Consider the following 24,422-nt stretch of genomic DNA (forward strand, 5'->3'; position numbering starts at 1 on the left):
ACAGTCTCCCTCCTGTTGTCTGGGTCATCCTAGCAGGTATTTTGTTGTATGAATTGCAACTGCTGCATTTTGTTAGGAGAATAAACTCATATGTAGAGCATGGAAGTTGCCTGCTTCATGTCAGCACTGTGGTGGCTTACTGTTTTGTGGCTCCTGTGGCATTTGGAGTGGCCAGGGCCAACTCGTGTGTTATTTCCGCCGTCTGCACACACTCATTCGCATGGTATTGGTATCTGCATGGAAGTAGTGCTACTGTATCTCTGTAAGTCCTCGTTACTACAGTGTTGAATGCAGCTTAATGAGCAACCTAATCCTTTAGGTAGGGTTGAGTTAGTTCCATAGGTAGGACTCTACTTCATAGCCATATTCTTAAGTCCATGAATTCAGGTAGTGTGTGCTTGCCTGGTGGCGTACTAAATTTGCTGTATTTGCATTTAAAACATAAGACCTCACTAATGAGCCACACTTCTGACCTTACTAATGAACCACACTTTTTTTTTTTAATAGAGAATATTCTTGGCTTTTCTCTGCATGGGATGGAATAAACATATATGTGTATATGTTTAAGTATATTTCAAGTATAAGTACTGCTTATTGTAAGTATACAGGAAATGGTGTGCTACAGTATTCTGTCTGGTGGAGTACATTAGTGGTCACTGAATAGGTACTTCTGGTTAAATCAGAGTGCTGGATGTGTCCATAAGGGAACCTCTTTCCTGCCCGAGGTTATAGCTGGCTAATGCTCTGTGGGAAGAGAGAAATATTTTTATCTCCTCTCTTGGCAGTTAGTGAATTGAATTTAGGAATATTCTTCTTTTCCAGCACTGAATTACTCATCTTGCTTTGTTAGGCTTGCTTAGAATTTCTTAGTCTCCAATAATTACAAATTTGTCATTTTGCTGTTTACCATACTTTCCAATGGTTAAATGAGGCTAAACAGTTTCCTTATAGGGGAGCCTGGATTGTTTTCTGTATTTAGAAAAATGTACTTGTTCTGAAGGAACCTAAGGATTGCGTGGGACATCAGTTCTTACTGCGTTAGGTGTTGAGGATTACAGAGAGTTTGACAGTAGTATAATCACAGTCTCGCTTACTTCACAGACTTCATCTAAATGAAAGTGTTATGCATAATCCACAGTTAAAACTTTAAGGCATTACAATAAATGCTGGAGCTGATTTATGGGTTTTGTATGTGGATTTTGCTGAATAGTTTGAACAAGGTGAGCATCTTTCCTGAAGCTCCTTTAGACTCTGGATGTAATGACAGCCTTTGGACAGGGTCAGGCAAACTGTTGGCCCAAAGAGCCACTGCAGAATCCAGTACTGCTAATTGGGAGGTTAATATGGCTATAGTCAGTCCTAAAACGTTTCAAGTGAGACCATGAAATCTGTTTTGTTGAGCGCTGTATGGAGAGTGTAGGATGGCTGCTGCCCTGAAACGCTTGTTCTGATGAGCAAGCATTTTGCAAATAAAGGTGAGCAGAACAAATGCACCGTGTTAACAAGAATTGTCATCTGCAAAGGGCCCTAATTAGTTTCAGAGATGAAGAGATGATTGTAACTAGAAGAAAACACCAAAGTCAAAGCAGGACAAAAGCCTTGGTTAGATATTAATAATTCAGACTGAGATGCAAATCTGTTCCAGCTTCTGGGAAACTTGAGAGACTTGCTAAGGTTTACAAGATCTTTAGTGCAGGAGGAGTAGTCTACTGAGTGTTTTGCTCTGAACTGTTACTACGGCAACTGTTTAGTTTTGAGACTTGTCTTTGACTATTTCATGCTCAATAGTGGTGAGGGCATATCTAGCTACTACCATTTAAGATCACTGCACTAGAAGATTAGGAAATAATTACCCTAACTTTCCTAAATGTCGATTTTTAGGCTTACTAGAAAGGCAGTAATCATCCTCAAAAAGTTGGTGGTTCTGTACATCATGTTTTCTGAGGAGGCATAATAAACACAGTGAACATCACAGAACATACTGCAATTAGTACGATGTAAAATCTGGTAGGATGTGTAGCTAGTTTTCTTTGAAATCAAGATCTTTGTTACAGGCCTGTTACTATACTCAGAACAAACCTGCTGGTTAAAATGGTAACTATTATAGAATCCAAAACACAGTGTTACTGCTAATTACTACTTTGACATTTGTTTAAAAAATACTGTGTTTTGAGTGCTTTGCTACCTCCATTTGGAAAAGTGAAAATTAATCTGTAGCATCTAAGAAGCTAAGCTTAAATAATGAGCAAATTTTACTTTGGCCAAAACAATTACGGGCTCAGTTCAAGAGGTAAGTGGATGAAGTGTATCTCCAAAATACAAATCATAAAAAAGAAGTTTTAAAAGCATAGACACTGCAATGTGATGATAAAGCCTTCTCTTTACACTGACCACTAATGAAACAAAATTAAAATGAAGGCATTTCCTCATCTAGGAGGTCTTGTGCATTGAAAAACAAAGTCTCTCAGCATACTGTTTAACTTCTTGGGGTGTGGCAAGGAAAGAGAATTCTCAACTAGAACAAGAATTCGTATGTTTTCCAGTGAAAAGTATTTTCCATGGCAGTGAGTCATACTGTAACTTGAGGCCTTCTTCAAACTATCTTTTGTAGCTAGGTTGCTGTAAAAGTCACAGTTTCAGGAGACCTACTTTGTGGGACTTGCCAGGGTTTAAAAAATTATTATCTTGCTGCATAGCAGTGACTTTTATTTGCTTATATATTAAGAATCCTAAAAAAAAAATAAAAATAACACAACAGGATTTTATCTGTGTATACGGTCCATTTTTAGCCTCAGGCTGTTGAATGCATAGCAGCACTGCCAAAAGAGCCATACAAATGCATGGCCGTACTCTCCTCCTGCCAAATTAGGAAGCTGTCAAACTAAATTTAATTGATGTCCAAATAGAATAGAAATTAAGTCTTTTATCTTTGTGCATCCCCTTGCAGATGGAATGCACAGCATTCTCAGATGCCTGCTTCTCATCAGTCCGAACAGCTTAGCCTACAAATAAGTTGCCTGTCAAGAGCTGGGCCTCCTGTAGAGTAATTACAATTCCTGGAAAACAGTAACTGGTCAAATTGTGAAAAGTGAAAAGTTAGCGCATCTTAAATGTTATTCACTCATGCCACAGAAAGGAAGAAATCGTCACGCCTGTCAGAGAACCTGGAATCCACGCCTTGAACTTTGCCTGACGCTGTAAGGAAACGTTTTAGCAGAGAAACTGGGGCAATGTGGCTAGTTGAGTCAGCGCAACTCTCAGAACTGACTAGTCTTCCACTTAAGAAGATAAAGCCAGCAGACAAGCCATTTCAATTGAAGCTGTTTAAAAGGCTAGAAAAGAAGCTAAATCTTGCTCTAAAATAGGAAGTTGTCCAGAAAAGGGCAGTTTCAGCCTCGAGTCTGAAAGTTTTTCCTATTGTGTATGTACATGGATGACAAATAGGCATCTCAGCTGAAAGCCTTTCAGTACTTTGTTAGCCTGGGATTGTTTCCCTGTTTCCCTTGGTATGAAAGTTTAATATTTATTACAGTAAAGTTTATAGTAACCTTTGACTGTAATACAGGGAAACTGGAGATGTAGCTGTTTCGCACATGAGTCTTCCAGTTAAACTGCTGCTCGTTCACCTTTTCAGGTCCCACCTTTCATGTGATGCACAGAAGAGACTGCTCTTTTGTATTTTGTTTCTCTGTTAAAACTGTACAAAATAACTATCCTTAACTATTTAGGCCCCTGCTGTTTTCCATATATCTATAAACAACATTTGTGTGCCTGTAGGAGTGTAGTTATATAGCAAAACTGGTTTTTAGATGCAGCATATTGAATAAATATACGGGTTGAATAAATACGCAGTGACCTGGTTCAGCTCGGGGTGGAGGAGCAGAGTTCATTTCTACCCAGCGTAGATTGTGCCTTCAAACCTGGCTGGCTTGAGCAATGCTGAACCGAGGCCTGCCCGCAGAGTACCTGCTCAGCCAGGAGGGAACAGTGTCCCCAGGCGTGACAGTCAGTGCCATAGGTGGTTGTTCTTGCTCAGAGCTTGGCAGGAAGATAACAACTCTGAAGGATCAGAGTAAGAGGTGTTACAACATGCATTTTTTTTTTAACTTTGACTGGTCTGTTGGTCTCTGATAAATTCCAATTACATTTGGAACATTACTTCCTGTGAGAAAGTTCTTGAAAGTCCAGAAATTAACACCTTGCAGCTACCTAAGTTAGAAACTAGTTAGCTTGCTTTTGGAGACCACCTTCCCCCATATACATACTAAATTTAAAGTCTGTTCTTTCTTTTACTGATTCAACTCTCAGAAGAAAGTAGCACTTGGCCCTCAGCTTTATTTGAGCAGCACTCAGTTCCTTTGAATCTGGGATTGTTTCCAGAGCATTCAGGAATGGCTTTCATAGCAGCATAAGTGCTTTAGTTTGGATAATGTATGCTGGCCTTTTTTCACTCCTGAGGACCTGAATATGGTCTTCTCTCTACAAAATAGAAAATTTGTGGCGCCCTGTCCAAGCATCTAAAGGACACTCTGTGCCTGCTACAAACCACCATGCAGCTTGGCACAACCTACAGCCAAGGATTTGGCCAGCAGAGGTGGGCATAATAAATTCTTCATGGCTCTGCTATATGCTTAGTGATGTAGGAGAAGTTTGGGTAGAAGCTAACATACAGCTGTACGTTTGGAGTGGTTTGGTTTTTTTTGCTGTGGCCCCATGACTTTGCACAGTGTGTTGGTCTTAAATGTCATGTTCAGGCTTCTGCAGTTCTGTGTATGTGCCCTGTCAGTTCAGTTAAGAAATACTTTCTACTCTGCAACTACCTGCAAAATACATGGATTTTAACTATGATCAATCTTCAATCAATTTATTGGACAGCTGCAATCCATTTCTTTTAGGAGACTGGTAAGAGTGAGGCAGGTGACAGATCTCCCTACCTTTGTGTAATCCTTTTCCCCTCAGTTCTGAACTGCCTTGAAGGCTGGGATCACCCATTTTGCATCTGAGCTGCTACCAGACCACAACCATTTGATTTTCCATCTGGACCGTGTGCCAGCACACACTTGGCAGTTCTGCTGAATGACTCAGAGCAGGGAATGCAGGTGTGTGAGGAGTGGCCTGGTCACACAGGCTTGCTGGGATAAATTTATTCCATAAAAATATTTTGAACAAATTTGAATTAGTAGAGTGGCTTGCTGCTTTCTGTTATGTGGTTGTGGCTAGCAGCCAGAGCTCTGAAGCTATGTATGGTTTTGCACGCCACAGCCAAGGTATTGCAAGGCTTATAACTTAACAGGAGCTTGTATTACTCTAGGAAAGAGATCTTGATTATGACCTGTACTGCTCAGTTATATTCAGGAACAAGGTTCATCTTGTATGTACAATGAGCAATGTCCAAAGCTAAAGATCTTATGGGGATGCTGATGAGTTCTGTCAGCCTCTTGAAAACTCTACTCCAAGTTACCTATCAGCTTGCCTCATCTTCCTCCCAAAGAATATTCACTTTTGTTCCAAGGTTGAGTGCTGCTGTTAAACTACCTCACAGAGAAATGCTGAGATCTTGAATTTCTCCTAGGTAAAAGATAGATGTCTAAGTAGGAGAATGGAGGATTGTTCATTAAGTCTTAAAGCAGTTAAGTTGATAGAATACATACTTGCATGTTATTGATGGCTGGTCTAGAATTAACTTTCCCGATTTATACATACCTGTGAAGTTGTTCAGTGAATTCCCTTTTCTCTCATGTGTCTTTTGCAGGTATTCGTTATAGTTTGGATGTCAGCGTGGATGAAGTGAAAGCCTTGGCATCTCTAATGACGTACAAATGTGCTGTGGTCGGTAAGTGATAATTTTACAAGCAAGGATACAATCTTTAATTTCAATCATTACTGATGTAATTTACAGAAAAACATCTAAAGGATTAAATTAAGTTGTGTTTTAGATGCTAATCTCTGACTAAAATCTGCAGCAAGATGGGGAAAAAAATATATAGTCCCCAAAATAATAACACACATTCTCTCTGCTGTTACTGTAGACGCTTGAATAAAGTTACATTTTAATTTGAAAAGGCCAGATTCTGCTAGTTACCCCTCCAGTAAAAGTACCGCTTTTGAACTCAAATGAAAGTATGATGAACTTGGATTAGGAGAAGGCTAATTTTAGGGGGAACAGGATTCAGGCAGGAGAGCTGTGGAGAGAGAAGGATAAAATTCCTTTGTGGGTCATAAAGAAGTATAATTCGTACCTAGCTACTAAATTGTAGAGTTGAGAATCTGCACATTACGTATAAGAAAACAAAATACTTTCTTAGTGCTTATAGAGACATTTTGCTTAGGACTTCCAACGTAAAGTTTTTGAGCTAAACTAGTAGAATATAAAATATAAAGCATAGTGTTTCTACAAGTGCCAAGTACAAGAGCTTGAAGCATAGAAAATTAAAATCATGAACTTCTGAGCTTCAAAGACCATTTTCAAGCTGCCCTTGAAAGATTTCCTGCTTTTATAGGAGTACCTATATGAGATTATAGCTTAGCTTGCGAAGCCCTAAATGTGGCAAAACCAAATTCATTGCTAAAATCAAAGATACAATTCTTCACACACATTACTGATGCGTTCTGCCTTTATTGTTGAAAAAGTAAAATTATTTTCCTTTGCATTCTTGTAGATGTGCCATTTGGTGGGGCAAAGGCTGGTGTCAAGATCAATCCCAAGAACTACACAGTAAGCTTAATCATAGATAAAAATTTGGTTACCTGCAGTACTGAAGCCAGCCAGTTAAAAAAGCTCTTCTGACGGCATTACTGACCACTTAAAAACTGCCTGTCACCTCTGCCTCTGTAAAGGCTGAATTTAGCCTGTGTGTGCAATAGGTAGGAAAAGAATTTTTAAAAGGTGTGTGTTTCAGAGGTGGAATACTTCAATTATTTATTACTCTTTTTTTTTTCCTTAAAATCAGAAGACTACAAATAATTTGGAACCTGATTTTTTTTCAAGTTGATACTGTTACTAAAGGCTTAAATTAAATTACTCTTAAAAAAAAGTTAATGTTTTTGTTTATTTTGACGAATAGTTTTATGCTCCATTAAACCTTTCTATGCAGTGTTCCAGTGTGAATAATAACTAACTTGGCTTATAAAAAGTTTACTGCAGGCTTGCCTTCTTGCCCTAATTAAAATAACTTGCACAGAAAGGAATACTAGAACATGTGTCAGATAATCTAAGCTCCAAACTCCTGTAAGGATTCGTGTGAAGTCGTTCTGCTGTGTTGATTACACAACTGGCAGGCCGACTCTTGCTGTTGCTGGTTTTAAGTCTCTCGCATAGGCTATCAGATTTCTTTGCTGAAAACCTCTGCTGCAAGCACAGGTGGTTCTTCCTGTGCCACACTCTTGACTTGTCGTGGATCAGAATGTACGGAAAGAAAGCCGAATGTTTCCGCGTGCTGCCTGAATACCAATGGTCTGTTAGGGAGTGGCATGTAAATTATATAAATATCTGAATCATCCCCTCTTCTAAAACAAAAGGGCATCTGTTTATGCTTAGGCGTAAGTTCTAGCAAATGTTGATAAACACTAATGATTTCTTGTGATATTTATTGCGTTTTCTCTGTAGGACAATGAATTGGAAAAGATCACAAGAAGGTTTACCATTGAGCTGGCAAAAAAGGGCTTTATTGGTACGTTGTGCAATTTTACTATTAAAATTTGGGAATCTGATCTATTGTCCTTTGACAGCATCGACTAGGTAGTATTCTTAAATAGCTGTATTTTTGAGAGCTGTAAGTTATTTGGGTATAGAACTTCCAGCAAAGAGTCACAAAGAATTGAGTCGTTGCATCTTAGTGCATTTTAAAGGGAACCGTGTCTTTTTTCAGGTTCTGCTATGAAAAGCCACAGGACCCAAAATTAATCACATTTCTCTTAGAGGTGGATTATAAAATTGTGGCCAAGTTTGTTGCCATTTTAACCTCTAATACCAGACTCTTCACTGTCACTGTTTCCTGTAGTCTCAGTTGAGGCTTTTGGCAGATATATGAGGAAACAGAGGAAGGAAATAGAAGATCCACCCCAGAGAAAGTTTATGACTTCAGCCATAGCAACTGCAGGGTACAAGAGAAGCATAGGTGCCTGTTGCAACAGAACCTCAGCTTCTGTCGTGTTCGTAGGTGAACATTCACACTCAACCCTGAGTTGTTCTGATAGCTTGCTGTCTGGAGTTGCTATCTGGAAGTCTCCCCTGGAGAAAGCTGAATGTTGCTAGCTCAACTTGTAATTAAATGGAGGATCTTTACCTGGAAGAGGTTCTTATTCAAATAAACAATAAGGCACATATCTAGTTAAAGGCCTGTCAGGTATTTCTAATGTCTTAACTGCCCCTGGGAGTCCATATCCATTTATCTGCGTTTTCTTGCCCTTAAGCTAAGTGTGTTTCTCATCTAAAGCTTCTGTATAAGCACACTTATCGATGTTACATGTGACTAGGGTAGTACTGTACACTATGCCAGATATTGTGATTGTTAGTTCAGTGACAATTAAAATAGTTTGATTAAAGTTGTCTTCCTTCTTAGCTGTGTAGCAACAACCATAGAGCCTTCACAAACCTTTTAAAAATACTTAGAAAAAAATTGGTGCATGTGGAGTTGCCTTTAAAATCTTGTTGAGGGAGTCCCTCTGATCTTAAATAGGTTTGGCAAATGCTATTTTTAGTTATCTAGAAAAAAACAGACTGAATTTGTTTTTGTTACAACAGATGTGTGAAAGATTTTATTTCATCAAGAAAGATGTAATGTCTCTTCTTGAAGTGGAGGGTAACATAAAATGCATGTGCTACAGTGCGATGACTAGGAACAGCCTATCTTCAATTTTTAAAGTCACCTAGGAACAAAAAGGAAATTCTAATGTGAAAAAACCCCTCAATTAACAACATGGTGTATAGAAATCTTACCTAGAAAGCACCTGTCCTGTTGTTACAGCAGTGATCGTAAAAAAAAATATAAATATGCTTTTGATGCATTATCTTAACGCTGACTTTTTATTAACAAAGTGGCCTTCATTGTACTGAATGGCTTGTGTGAAAGGTTGGAGGTTTTGACAGTGTTGTACAAATGTGTGAACAGCATCTAAAACTGAATTGACTTGAGAAGAATCTGCTTCTTGCATAATAAACTGAGGATTAAACAGGGAAACAGTTCTTCTCTTGCCAAGCCTTGCACAGTTCCCAAGGGAATAACGTTGAAGATAACTATTCATGTTTGATCCTTAAAAGCTGTTTTCACTGTTGCCAACAGGACCTGGTGTTGATGTGCCTGCTCCTGATATGAGCACAGGGGAGAGGGAGATGTCCTGGATTGCTGACACCTATGCCAGTACCATAGGACACTATGTAAGTTTTGGCTTTGAAGTAGAAAAGCTTTCTTGGTCTTCGCAGAAATAGTTTTATCTAGAATTTCATTACCAAGCTGCTTAATCGTATATTTTATTTAATTATGTGGATCTAAATATATTCTTGCAAACTGTAACAACTTAATTGGTGTGAGGTTTTTAGGGCACAAATGAAAAAATAGCTTTAAGGTTAATATTTTTATATCAGACTTAGGTTTGATACAATACTGATTGCAGCTGTTCAGCAAAAAGAAAATACACTGCTTTTAAAGGTCTCAGTCTAAAATTGATTTCTATTTCTACCCTTTCCCTCTGTTTTTCATTAGCACTATAATTACTAATTTAAAGTTGTTAAACAATTAGTTCATAATAGTTGGCATAAAGTACTGAAATCTTTCCATTTCAGACTACTGAATTTACAGGTGTTATTAAAGAAATGCTCTGGTTTTGTGCATTCAAGAGACAATGTAAATTAAGTCTGCACTATTGATATAACCTGTAAAAGTATTAAAAGTTCTCTGTGGTCCCCTAAAAGTAACAAGTAATCAGTGCAGACTTCAGCAAATTCTCCAAAATGTAAAACAAAAGGACACTGATACAATTTATTGCCCAGAAAGTAATAAAAAAAAATCAAAGTTATGAAAATCAGTTTTTAATTATAGCCCTTAATTTGGCCTTTGTCCTTATGTTGCTGGGGTTATCTGTACCTGTTTTGACTGTACCAAAAACACGAGTGATGACTAAACACTTCTGTTGTATACTTTTGACAGGTTAGACAAAAGAAAAATGTATTACGGACAACTTGTTTCTGCAAGCTCTACTGTCCATGCCACCCAAACTTTCTGGCTTCTCTTTCAGATGTTTCTGCTACTCCAGCAGGTCATACTTTGCTAAGGAGTCTTTCCATAGCTTCATATTAGTGTGTTAATATGATAAGCTATCACATGTTTGCCTATCCCAACTCCTTTTGTATTGAAAAGACACTTTCTTTTCACTTTCTGCAGTGCCTTCCAACAGTTCCTCAGAAAAACAACAGGGTGTACGTCCCCAGTAACAAGGTGTTAGAGCCACCCAACACTTACTTCTCTCTGGCATGTTTGTTCAAGATGTTCCTGGCTTTCCTGAGACAATCTCTTGGCAAAGTACTTGTCCTGTGCTGTCTGATGCCTTTTACAATAGGAGGATGAGGTGGCCCAGTTTGTTGTAGGTCTGAAATACATTCTAAGATATCTTATGGGGGGCAAAAAAGGAATGCTTGAGGAATAGTCTGTGGCATGCTGATTTGAATAACTTTTACACAGAGCTGTTAGATTAGGGATATTACTGTAAAGCATTACTTGCTTTTCATTATTTACATATGTAAATATAAATATTTTCTTTAAAACTTTAAACCTTTAAAGCTTAAAAGATTAAGGAATACCAAATATATGAAAGTGACTATAAAGGAAGGAAGAAAGGGAACTAAGAGCAGAAAATTACTATTAAACAAAGGTGAAATTAACCATAATTCAGCAAACAGATGGAAGCTGTGCAAGGGACTACATTCAGTTGAGTGGAAAGATAACTCTTTGGTGAGAGGGATCTGTCGGAGAAATCTACATACCTGACAACTCAGTGTTTGCACACAGATGTGTTCAGGAAGCTTGAAGTGAAAAGGAAAAGCCAAATAACAGATACAAACAGTTAGGAGAAGTCTGCTCAAAACCTGACATACAGAGCCAGGAATCTGGAGAGGCAAGGACATTATTGCAGTGTGGATAGGGGTTAAGAAACAAGCAAAAGTTCAGTGTCTGAACTTGGCCAACTATTAGTCTTTGATACAGAAGTCTTTAATGCTAGCACAAGCTTCTCATTAAAAGCCATGATCTTTTTTTTTGGCCCAAGATCATAGAATCATAGAATGATTTTGGTTGGAGAAGACCCTAACATCATTGAGTCCAACCATTGATGCGGCCCTACTAAGGCTGCCACTAGACCATGTCCCTGAGCATGACATCTACTCGACTTTTAACAACCTCCCTGGGCAGCCTGTTCCAATGCTTGACAACCTTTTCAGTAAAGAAATTCCTCCTAATATCCAACCTAAGCCTCCTCTGGTGCAACTTGAGGCTGTTTCCTCTCCTATCACTAGCTATCAGGGAGAAGAGACTGACCTCCACCTTGCTACAACCTCCTTTGGGGTAGTTGTAGAGAGTGATGTGTTAAAACCTTTTTTTGATTGACTTAAAACCAAAGTTTTTAGGACTTTGACATCAACTGTGATTGGTATATGTGACTTTAAGAAAACCTGGACCTGCCCTCACTTTGTGCTCTGTTTTCTTGCCAAACCAAGCAAGTCTTTAATAACTACCATGTTAACTGTTCCAGAAAATCCATCTTAAGTTGCTGGATCACTGATTTATATATGGCTAAAGTTTTTGATTAAATTCTTCCTTTCCATTCTTCTGTACTTCCTGACACATCTAACTGCCATTTGGGACCTGTGAAGGGACTTTAGTATTTGTCCAACAGACTTCTTCCTTTGTGAATGCATGAAAGCTAAACTGTAGTTTCAATCTGAAACAGAATGAAACCTAAAAATGCATCCAAGTGCCACCACAGATGTTGTGTATAGTCACTATGCCGCCAGAGGGAGCATAAGGCTTTATAAGAGCAATGTAGCTACATTTTGGGAAACTGAATTAGGAATGTTGTGGCAAGCCCAGCATCACTTGTATTGTTTTTAAATAGGGGTTATCTTTGGCCTTACAGGGCTGACTCACTATCATTTTCGAATGGCTCTAGTAATGTCCTGCCTTTCTGCCTACACCTACTTTTGTCTGCTCCTTTCCTTCCTCTCACCAAGCGTCTTGCACTCATGCCACAGACATGCAAATGCATTTGGCACAAGTGAAGAGGTGGAGGGAGCCTCCCAGTGAATATGTGGCTGGTGGCATAAAAACCCATCCGGCTGCTGGCAGATTTATTTCAGTAGATTCTCTTTCATCCCTACTCATTCAGCTGTGCTGGATGCCAAGCCACTCTGACTCTGCTCCCAGGGTGTGGAGAGCATGGGAACCAGTGGTGACAGAAGAGAGAGGCCAAACAATGTCTAGTTTGGAAGAGATTTTTTTCAAGTTCTTTGTTTCAATTTGAAAAAATTAACTTTGGTTTCAAATAGTCTGTTTTATTTTGGCTAGCTGTCTAGCATACGGAAAATTTTAATTGGATTACCACCAAATTAAAGAAGGAGTCTTGATTGTATTTATTGCTTTTCTGAGTAAAACTACTAAATGCTTGTTGTAACTCATCCCATATGACCTTCATAGTGTACATTTTCCTCTGAGATCAAACATCACTGTATTCTGACAGCAGGAAGGTATTACATCTGTATTATTGTTTCTAAATAACTGAATTTGATATAAAGGAACACTATAAACACCATTTAAAGATGGTTAAACAGCTTCAGCTGTGATCAGTCCAAGGCTATTTCTGAGCCCTTTAAAAAATTCCAATGTCAAGAATAAGGATGGAAATTATGGCTGTAATAGGAGCTAATTTTGAGAAACATTCCTCAAAGCTTTTTGAGTTGTCAAAGGCCTACACTTTGCTAACAGTGCAACGGAGATGTCACCATATTTAATTAACCACACTGAAGCTCACATATATGCTTAAATGCAACAAAAAAATTACAGAGCATATCCAATATTGCATTATGCAGCTTTTCCATCGTTTACTAGAGTACTTCTGAGAAGTTGTTCACACAGGCTCAGGAAGGAAATAATCTTTACAAACTAAATGTAGATAAAGTGTATCATGTTCTGACTCTCACAATTCCTATTTTCCCTTATCTCTAAAGTGTACAAAACTTACTGTTTCAGCTGTTCTTTGATTAATTCCATAGCTCACAAGTCCTTAACTGTTCTACAGGATATCAACGCACATGCCTGTGTTACTGGTAAACCCATCAGCCAGGGCGGAATCCATGGGCGTATATCTGCAACTGGTCGTGGTCTCTTCCATGGAATTGAGAATTTCATCAATGAAGCATCATACATGAGTATATTAGGAATGACTCCCGGATTTGGAGATAAAACATTTGCTGTTCAGGTAACTTTTTTCCTTCAACTGCAGGGAAGAAGTAGTAAGCAAACTTCCAGTAGAGCTGCTTTTAAAAAAGAGCTGTAGCAATAAATTCTGTTAGGCTTTTACAACTTCTAAGTTAACCTTTAGTCTCAAACTTTAGAAACACTTTTCAAGCAACATAGGTGCCCTTTATTTTGGACTGCCTCTTAAAAACTGAACTTTTGATTGCACTCTACAAGCTGAAAGCCAACTGTCCAGTCTTTATAAACGTAGGCTGCGAAGAACAAAGTGAAATACTACTACAGGAGTTCTTTAAGGCATTGCACACTTTTCAGAGAGCTGTGACACTCTTTGTGCTGCCTACACAAAATTTATTGCACTGTTTTGTAATTAAAAACAAAAAACAGGGAGAGAAGGGATTGGGGGTTATATTCTTGTTCCACTATGGAAAGAACAGTTGGAAAAGTAGAAACCAATACCTTATCCCTAAATTTGTAGGGTAGAATGTACTTATTTGGTGTTTGTAAGACTTCAGGATTTATGTAGTTGAATTTTAAAGGAGTTTAGTATTCAGTAATATGCTTTATCAATCTTAAAAGTTTTTAAAATACAGCTTGTTCTGTTCAGCTTTGAACAATAAGTTAAATGGAGGTTTTGGGGGATTGCTTTGTCTTGTTGGTTTTAGACCAACACACTGATTGTTAGAAATAGCAGAGTAATTGTAACCTCCAAGTTGTGCTCTAGTGGGCTGATACAAACATCTGTGCCCTGCACAGACCCAGCAGCACACTCCTTCCTTGCACTTTGGCGTTTTCGTGCCTGGGAGAGGGCTAACCAACAGGCACTTAAGGGTAACTTAGACTGGAAGCATGACCAAAAGAATAGCTGGAGATTCCTCTAGGAAAATGAGGATACAGCATTGCAAACTGCTGCGTGACAAACTGTTGTATTAAAGTTTGCTTCTAATATATAAGTTAAAATCCTAAATGTAATTTGAGCTATGTTAAAGTCAGCTTTTTTTCTAGCATAGAATTTTACTACAAACCTTTTGACATGGATCGTGTGACCTTGGTCTGCCATGTGTGCTCCTTTATATCCAGAATGTTGAATAATGGCCTGGAATTAGGTTTTTTCTACACCTGTAAGGATGTAAAACATGCCAATGAAATGCAAGATTATCTAAACGTAAATTCTATTATGTACAGGAACACTTCAGAAATGTACTAGAAATTACATGGCTTCCTACTAGTTTGTATGTTTTAATGTGAAGAATTAATTATATTCTTGTTTAATGCTTTCCATTCTGGGATGGTTTTACACTTATAAGCCTTCCTTACCCAAATTAAATGAGAATATTTCTTGGCCTGCAAATCACAGAATAATTTGGGTTGGAAGGAACCTTAAAGCTCACCCAGTCCAACCCCTGCCATGGGCAGGGACACCTCCCACCAGGCCAGGTTGCTCAAAGCCCCATCCAACCTGGCCTTGAACACTGCCAGGGAGGGGGCATCCACAGCTTCTCTGAGCAACCTGGGCCAGGGCCTCACCGTCTTAACAGTAAAGAATTTCTTCCTAATATCCAGTCTAAATCTACTTTCTTTCAGTTTAAAACTGTTACCCCTTGTCCCATCAGAATGCTAACCAAATTTTAGAATGGTCATACAAAAATCCATTAATCCTTCTAAGACACTGCCAGTTATAAAATAGATACATATAATGTTACTATGTTGATAAATACCATAGTTTTGACACTTTTCTAGTAACATTAACACTTCCCTTCTCTATTTCCAGTATAAAAAACTTATCACAACTGTACATTGCTGGCTACAATGCATAATTTCTATAATAGTATTCAGACTTTAATGCACATAGATTTTTTTCTGTCTTTCCTGTATGCATCATCTAATGCCACGACATAACAATAGATGAAGTACTATTTAAAGCTATTCAAAGCTATATAAGCCTTAGCAGTAATCATCATTGTAGTTGAAGAGTTAACTACTATTCCTTTTTTCTTTCTACCTTTAGGGATTTGGTAACGTGGGCTTGCATTCTATGAGATACTTGCATCGTTTTGGAGCAAAGTGCGTGGCTGTTGGAGAGTTCAATGGTTCTATCTGGAATCCTGATGGGATTGACCCAAAGGAACTAGAAGATTACAAATTGGTATGAAACTTAGCTGAGCAAAAATAGTTTCAATTTTGTCAGCTTTGCAAGCACGTAGGATGACTGGACTGGTGTTAATTTGTGGTATTTAAATCAAACTGCAATTAGTACTTACAAAATGACTTAAGAATGTTGATTCTTCTGACTTTCTCCTTATCCCCAGTATGAATACAGGTGGTACTTTTTTTACCCTTTCACCTGACACTCCAAAAAATGGCAAGGACTTGCATCTGTGCAGGCTAATTACTTTCAGAATTAGAGTTCATTATTATTTTGCCTTTCTTATGACTGAGCTAGGAAGGATGTCTCAAGGAAGAAAAGCAAAGAGGTTCCTGAAGGATTCCTTACTGAGAATCACAAGTATATGGACATCTAAGTCTTCAAAGTGCACTTTTGCTGCTTCTTACCTATTGAATGTTTCTCAAAAAATGAAAGCTTTTCTGACAGCGTGACTTGGATGTGTGGTTTATAATGGAAACTGGATATGGTTTATTTCAGTTTCCAGTGAAGCAGTCTTCAGGGGACATACTCCACTTAGAGTTTCTAAGGGGCTTATTTGTTTTGTTTTCTTTATCATAGGGATTACTTGAATACATCACCTGCTTTCTCAAAAGAATGAAAACACAGTAAACAAAGGCTATCATTGTACAACTGAATTTTAAAATGGTACATCTAAATCTTATGTGATGCGACTTATCCTGCGTGTAGCAGACTGGTGGATCATTTTAGTTGTTTGAAAACTATTGCATTTGCCATGTATTCTAAGAGTTGCAAGGGACTATATTTTTTTAAGTAGTCCAGAGCCCATGTGGTTAACAGTGTCTTTGGCCAAGGAGCAGTTATGCCTCAATCATAGGAACTTAGGCTGTTACCCAAGCTTTGTAGCTTGCTTTTTATGCCTAATCTAAGTAAAGACAGGAATTATGTTGTGTGCTGTCTCTCTAATGCTGTTGCTTCTCCCTTTTTCCTTTTCTGAAAGTTAGAGGAAGGAAAGGAAGTCATATGAATACACACACACTAAAAACACCCTGGTTTTTTTTCCTTCAAACAGCAAAACGGAACAATCATGGGCTTCCCTAAAGCACAGACACTTGAGGGCAGTATTCTGGAAACAGACTGTGACATTCTCATCCCAGCTGCCAGCGAGAAGCAGCTGACTAAGGCCAACGCTCACAAAGTTAAAGCAAAAGTAAGTTGGACAGTTCAAATGCAAATGAAAAATAGAGAAGGCCTGCTTAAATACTAATAATTAGCATGGACAGAAACTTATACCTCTGAGTTATTCAACTGTGATTCCTTTCAGATTATTGCTGAAGGTGCCAATGGGCCTACGACGCCTGAAGCTGACAAAATCTTCTTGGAGCGGAATATCATGGTTATCCCTGTAAGGTTCTATTATGACCTTTGATTTTCATTACAAGGGTGATACTTCTGTGAATTGCAGCAGGATGCTATTTATTGAACATTTTTATTAATAGCCATTCATTCTTGTAGAGTGATTTTTAACAACTGATGTGTAGGAAATGAGTGTCAACATTGCTTAAGGTTGGTGGTAATTACTTTAAGATCTCTCTCCAACTGTAAATTTCCAAAGATAACTATTACATGAAGGCTATGTTTTTGGAAGAGAAAACAATCCACAATTGTTCTTAAATCTGTAGTTTTGTGTTTTGGAGTATTAGCTGACATTTGCTTAACTAGATAATCCACTAGGCAAAAAGGCAGAGTAAATACACTGGCCAATCTGTTTGTGAACATTGTGATTCTGGGAGATGCTCTAACAGAACTGTATATCGTAGATTGTATAGAGTAAATGTTGCCAATAGAGATAATTTGAAAGAATAAGACCTATCCAGGTATAACAATAACCCATTCCCAAAGAAAGCATGTCCTGATCAAGCGATACTGCTAGAAAAAGTGACCTTTACTCACTGAGATGGCCTAAAAATGCCCTAATTTTCTTCATTAAAAACTTGTGCTAAAATGAAAGAAAGTAGTCGAGTACATCTGAACATCGCATGTTCTAAAGTCAGGTCCTCTTTTAAATCAGTAGAAGTAATCCCAGAATTGCAGAAGAGGATAAGTGTAGTCATGTAAGAATAACAGCTGGATTCTCTTCTGTACTGCATTTTAAACAAATACTTTGTACATAATACTTATGCTTTCTTTTCCTTAATACAACAGAGCTCTTTGTCACATGGTCACAATTCAGGACATTTGCTATTTTTGTGCAGGATCTTTACCTGAACGCTGGGGGTGTAACAGTATCCTATTTTGAGTGGCTGAAAAACTTGAACCACGTCAGCTATGGCCGCTTGACTTTTAAGTATGAAAGGGATTCAAACTACCATTTGCTCAGTAAGTGCGCAGTTCTGCTTTCACTCACTGCTTAATTAATAGATTGGACTAGCAAACACCAAATGTAGGAGAAATGAATACAGAACTGTTTTAAATTCACCTCAGTTTCCCACAGGTCTTTCCCTGCTGCATGCTGAAGAGCAGGAAAGATTTGATATGTTAACTAACTTGCAACTCTAATCATTTAAGTTAAATACATACTTTTCCAGTTATCTTTTAATTCGTAGAGAGATACTTTCTTCAGTTTGGTGAAAATAATGAACTCAGACCACTTATGTGAAACACTTATTACTTGTTAATAAACATCTTTCAGCTGTACACTTGGTATTTGAGAAGTATTCAAAGTTTGAGTGGGTAACATTGTTCTACAACAACAGAGGATTTCTATAGAGGGCAATAGTACAAATGGTATAGGCGCTGTAAAAATCTTATGCCTTCCAGCTCCACTTATGGTCATTCTGTGCTACCCAGTTTCTGAGCCAGAATACCGATTACCTGGAGAAAGGAAGCTTAATGGGAGAGATCTGCAGGCTATTGCTCCATTTTAAACAATATTCTGTAGAGAACATCTGAGAATCATGGGACACTGGACTTGTCAAAACATACATCTGAGTGTTTTTTATTGTAACTTTTTCTCATAAATGATACCTTTCAAGGTGTTTCTAATGTGGTCGAGGGTTATGGCAATTCTAATTTAAATACCTTTCTTAACTTCAGTATTGTGACATCTGAAATACTCTGTGATGTTGTTTAGGAAACCTTACTAATTACATTTCAAGAATTTAGATTAAGTATCAGTTCCAAAATACCAAAGTACTTCTTGTGTCCTAAGGAAAAACTAAAATTCCACATGACCTTTTTTTATTTTTTCAGCGAGTAGTGTGTTTGCAAAGAGCAATAGGAGATAACTGATTGCTTTAACTTCAATAAATATTTTGTCTACTGCTGTCTATCCAGTTAGGAAAGTTAATCCAGATTGCTCTATTAGCTTTATGTTGTTAGCGAAGTAAGATTAGCAAATCCATAGTTGCTTGCCATGTGATTGTACTATAGCAGTATTACTAATAATATTAGAAGCATTCACCTATAAAAACAGAAAAATAAACATCTTTCCCTTTTCTTAGAAAACAAAAATAAGGTGACTCCCTTTGCCCCCATTTCAGCCATTGAGTGCTGAAAGTCCTGGGGTCAGCTCCTTTGTTAAGGAGCACATTCCTTTCCTTGTCAGTTACCTTGCCTCTGCTTTTTTTCCCTTTCTAGTGTCTGTCCAGGAAAGCTTGGAAAGAAAATTTGGGAAACATGGTGGAACTATTCCAGTTGTGCCTACAGCAGAATTTCAAGACAGGATATCGGTAAGTAGTTGCTGTTGTGTTTTTTACTGTTAACTGTAACTGTATTCTGGCATTATAACTGTAATCTAAACTTTACCATTGTAGCTATCATGTAGCTATTTTTGACCCAAGCAAGGCATTAGTAAATAGTTAACCTGATAGCCAAACAAATATAGCAAGCAAATTATCTGAACTCAAAGTAAGCTATTTTTTCTTTTTTTTTTCTTCCTACTTGAGCCCATACAAAATACCTCCAATACTGTTAAAAAGCCACAGTTTTAGTGCAGATGCATTTTGTATTTGTAAGTAGTGTTAGATTGCATGTTGCTGTTCATATACTGGAGTTTTTCAAAGCAACAAGCTATCACCATTGCTTAGACAAACCATGTGAGGTTTTTTTCCAGGGAGGGAGACAGAAAAGAATTCTTTTTGTAGGCCAGCAAGAAGAACTTAAAAACCTATGCTTAATGCTTTTGTTTTGTTATTAAATACTTCACATTTCTGCTGCTTAACGTGATAAATACATAGATTCCATAATTTCTTTGAACCCTAGCTAGCAAAGTCTATGTAGTGGAAAATACTGCCTCAAATATTACCAGAACTTGTTTTGGAGATCTTGTTGATAAAGTTTGCCTAGATTTCCAAACAACTTTCAACAAGATCCCGCACCACAGACACTTTGATACAATGTTTCTGTAACTCCAGGATAATATAGACAAGAGCTGGGTGAAAAATTATAGAATGTTCCTATAAGACTGAATTAATGGGCAAAGAAGCATCAGGTAAAATTCATTGTTATCTATTGTGTAACAATACAGGGTGGGGAAGCCTTCATATAAAGTGTTGGGTTGTGAACTCATCCATTTGCATTCAAATGAAACATCTGAAGGTAATGACAAAATACAAGCTTAGAAATCCATAGCAATCAAAAAGCAAATCCAATGTTAGAAATTATCTGAAGGTAAAAGAATAAGACTGACTAGTGATGCCACAATATAAATCCAGAGTGTGTCTACCCTCCTAATACCGCATGCAGTTTAGGTCTCTGTATCTTAAAACATTATAGATGTGGAAAAAAGTTCAGAGCAAGATCACAAGAATAATCAAAGATACGGAAGCTTCTCATAGATGGAACAATGAACTAACTTAGGTCCTATTGGCCTGAACTAATCCTGGGTGGAGACAGTAATCTGTAGAATAAGTGGTGTGAAAACAGATGGATAAGGATGGATTATTCACTGGAAGGAAGGGTGAAAGAGAACACGATGTGATCAAACAAAACCAGCAGAATGAGGCACTGAATGAAGAACAGGGATGGTTTCTCACACAGCAGACAAGTTAAGATGTGCAATGCTCTGCCAGGGGTTGTATGGAAGCTAAAAGGGTTAGTCAGTTTGTTTTTTAAACACAAGTTCAGGAGGTGATGGAACAAACTATTGAGGGAAGAACTCCCATGAGTCATGAAAAACATAAAACTGTGCTTACTCAAGAAAAAAGCTGGGGGAAGTGCATGTAAACTTGGTCTACTGTCAGATGATAGAAATGGACTTTAGCCTGATCCAGGATGCCGCTAGCACTTCTGTAAGTGTTAGGCTAAATGAATAGCCTGGTAGACGGGTTCCGTGGCTTAAAGCAATTGCCATGATCTCTTAAACACAAGCCATAGGACCTGACGTAGTAATTTCTACATCCAGCCCAAATTGGTATTTGAGGGAAAGCATGTATTTTGTGAAGCCAGGTCTCAAATTATTAGTAAGTTACAGCAGTCAGGATGATGAAACATTGAAGCTGATATTGAGTCATCCTAATTCAGTCTGTCTTCAATTATTTATTGTTCCATTTTAATGGGAGCAAAGTTATTCTGGATTCACTCAGGGCCAATACAATGTTGAGTATATGAATGGGTGATCCCATGCCCTTCCTAAAACCTGACTGTCTTCAAAACAATTGCAAGTAGCTTCTATAGGTTATTAATTCTTGGGAGCTTTTATGTTTTAACATTTACCATGTGTTCTGAAGGCTGAGAACAGTAGTTACAACATCAATAAAAAGTGCTCGCATCATGCATCTAAAAGCCAGGCACATAAAGGACTTCAGTGCTTATGTCTGAGGTTTTAGAGTTGAATTGACCATAAGTAGCTCTTCAAGTAACACAGTAAAGGCAGTTTTGCTTCTTACACCGGTCATTAGAAGAAAAATGAGTGAGCAAGCTTCAGGAACTGTGGGAATCTAACATGTCATTGTCCACTAATACAGGACTAGTACCTTTTTGTGTTTTGGATCAAACCCTGATTTTATTCCCTGTTGTTGCAGGGTGCATCTGAGAAAGACATTGTCCACTCTGGGTTGGCTTACACAATGGAACGTTCTGCCCGGGTAAATATTCTCACAGGAAAAAGAACTTAACATGACTTTGTGAATGAGTGGTACAGAATTTCTTTGCAGTTAAAGGAGTAGATATACAGTTCATTATAGTGGAAGTTGCTGTATGAGGTATTTCTGTTCTGTGCCAAAATCAGCCAATTTTAACTGGGTATACTAAACATTAGAGACTAGTACATGAAATCAGGAAGTATTTTCTAGTAGAAGCTAGTAATGAGAAACCTTTTAGTTGTCCTCTTGTACCTGACTGATCTAGGGCACATACCTAAGAGTGCTTTACCATCAGCAGTTTTAGATTAATCCCTCTATGCAGTATTTTTAATTAGTGGGGCAAAGAGTAGTTGAGACTTCTTGTCTCTCCATGTGTCTGAGGTACATGGTTTTCTAAGACCTGAAAAGGGACACACTCCAGTAATCTGGGAAAGATTTTCTTCCCTTTCAGATCTCAGTTGTAAGTGGAATCAAGAAATGTTAGAATTGATCCACAAAGGATCAGAGCTCTGATACCAATCTAGGAGCTCTCTTATACTCCTAACTTGGATCCTCCAAGTGAAATCTAGTGTAGCTCCTGCAGAGAAACTTGCAGAAATCACATGTAACCTTTTTTGTTTCAGCAAATCATGCGCACTGCCATGAAGTACAACCTGGGTCTGGACCTGAGAACAGCTGCCTATGTCAATGCAATCGAGAAAGTCTTCAAAGTGTACAACGAGGCTGGCCTGACCTTTACATAAACAGGGCATTACCGCTCCTTATTGTCTCCCATCTCTCTTGCCGTTAATGTACCCTCTTCTTGGGAAAGCTTATCACGAGTTTACATGTAACCACAAAATTTTCTTTTCTTCTGACATTACAGTGGATCCTATCCTCAATTTGTTTCAGTCCAAACTAGTCTTTTTTTTTCTTTATTTTTTTTTTTCAATAAAAATACGTGGATTAGGAAATTGTATACAAGTATGTATCTGAAGATAACCGTTCATCTGCACTTGTGGGGGCCATTCTGGGTATTTCACCTACAAAACAAAATGGTACATTTTGTGTATGAAAGAGTGGCCTTGCCACCCGAGCCACTTCTCAAGACTTCAGATCAGATACTGTACTAGATGACCACGTAGCTCATTATTACTTCATGCACTTTTGTTTAATGATGTAATTTTGGCTTTGGCACTTTCGGGAAGGCCTTGTATGATCAATGCTATGGCATTGTGAAAGGAAGAATGGGCCTCCAGCAGGGATTAACTTTGATAGGAGTCTAATTTTTATTTGTAGTAAAGCTTCAGGCCTGATTCTCTTTCGGCAATGTTTTTTCTTTTAACTGTGCTGCTGTTATAGGACTGCCTTTTATTGCTTGTTCAAGCTAGCCTGACTATCACCATGAAGTATGTAGAGGTGACAGACTAATATTTTTATAAGCCAAAACTATCAAGCGACCCTACTTATGTTTTTAGTCAAGTACCTACATAACTGTTCTGACTATAGGTTGTTTCCTTTTTTTAAAAAAAAGGGATAGTCTGAATTTGAAAAGCAATCATACTTAGATTTTTTTTTTTAGTTCTTTTTAGTCTTTTCCTTTCAGAGGCTTTCTTGAAATTAGATACTGCCTCAGTGAACAACTAAAGTGAAACTGAACCCAGAAACCATTGGCCATACTATAGAGGAGCTGGAATGCTGCTATAAAGTTAACTCACTGTCTTAACACACAGCCTTTTTTGTTTGTTTGTTTTTTAACCATCAGGAGGTCTTGAAAGCTTTGAAGATATTAGAGTACAACAAAATGGACCTCAACTCAATATTGGATCAAGCACAGTTTTTCAAGTGTAAGGCTTTCGTCCAGTGGAGACCTCTTGAAGTGCCAGATGTTATTTATGTAATGAGTATGAATGGTTTTTTTTAAGACAACTAGTCCCTCCCAGAAACTCATGCTTTTTTTCTAACTACTTTGTAACTGCATGACATAACCTGGAGAGAAGAGCAGTTATTAAAAAAAGTTGACCTTTCCAAACCTACTCTGCTGGTGTATTACTGTTTTCTATTTCATTCGGTAGCTTTACATAGTTACAATCAGTCTGTGAATCTTCACAGCGCGCTTGTTTATTCATTACATGCCTACTGATAAGATACTGTCTCTGAGTTATCCTGTGGGGCTCACTAATACAGATCTTGGTCTCTTGAACTTGCCTGTCAGCAAGACTTTTTTGAAATTGGACATATTTGGTAAATTGTTTCAGGTGTTTACTGTGTCCTCTCAAATTTGTGTGAAGAACTGTTATAGTAGTTAGCACTGAGCAATAAACCTGTGTGATGCATTTAACTAGTGGCTTACTCCATCATATATACTGATATCCAGGGTTACAAGAGTACTTCCAATCACCTAAGTACAGTGTGTATATACATATATATATATATATGTATATTTAAAGAAAATGAGAATCTTTTGACCATGAAAGAGTTACTGTGATCAAGATGTGGATCTCTAAACATGAGATCTATATGTTGGATCATATTTTTCAGTGCAGTTTTTGTGTAAACATAGATAGTAAACCAAAACCGAAATTGTAAGAATTCAACTCTGACAAATTGTAACCTACTTCCACCAAAATTCACATGCTGAAAATTCTCGAGTAAATGTGGTTGTATTATTGAGAAGAGAAAGTATCTAAAAGCCAAGTTCTATTCGGCAGCAAAGTACAGTAGCAGTGAAGAGACTTGGCTAATTTACTGTTGTTCTCCCTCCTTTCCCCCTTG

At 37.9% G+C, this 24,422-nt stretch overlaps 1 protein-coding gene across 1 annotated transcript; it reads left to right on the forward strand.

Annotated features, from left to right (window-relative positions):
- The first annotated feature begins 3,936 nt into the window (after positions 1–3,936).
- On the forward strand, positions 3,937–23,670 carry GLUD1 (glutamate dehydrogenase 1). The gene is made up of 13 exons (XM_010185891.1): positions 3,937–4,072; positions 5,753–5,833; positions 6,660–6,715; positions 7,607–7,670; positions 9,282–9,376; positions 13,285–13,464; positions 15,469–15,606; positions 16,658–16,795; positions 16,910–16,990; positions 17,841–17,964; positions 19,225–19,316; positions 21,609–21,671; positions 22,292–23,670. Exons 1-13 carry the CDS (start codon positions 3,937–3,939, stop codon positions 22,409–22,411), a joined length of 1,368 nt encoding a protein of 455 aa, XP_010184193.1. The 3' UTR covers positions 22,412–23,670.
- Positions 23,671–24,422: the final 752 nt, after the last annotated feature.

The sequence above is a fragment of the Mesitornis unicolor genome, unplaced genomic scaffold, assembly GCF_000695765.1.
Source record: "Mesitornis unicolor isolate BGI_N332 unplaced genomic scaffold, ASM69576v1 scaffold10656, whole genome shotgun sequence".
In the NCBI taxonomy this organism is placed as follows: domain Eukaryota; kingdom Metazoa; phylum Chordata; class Aves; order Mesitornithiformes; family Mesitornithidae; genus Mesitornis; species Mesitornis unicolor.

Excerpts from the sequence above, each read along its gene's own strand:
- GLUD1 (XM_010185891.1), top strand. The coding sequence starts at position 3,937 with ATGCTGAACCGAGGCCTGCCCGCAGAGTACCTGCTCAGCCAGGAGGGA. Across the intron at positions 9,377-13,284 it reads CCAGTACCATAGGACACTAT|GATATCAACGCACATGCCTG; the intron begins GTAAGTTTTGGC and ends ACTGTTCTACAG. Across the intron at positions 15,607-16,657 it reads AACTAGAAGATTACAAATTG|CAAAACGGAACAATCATGGG; the intron begins GTATGAAACTTA and ends TCCTTCAAACAG.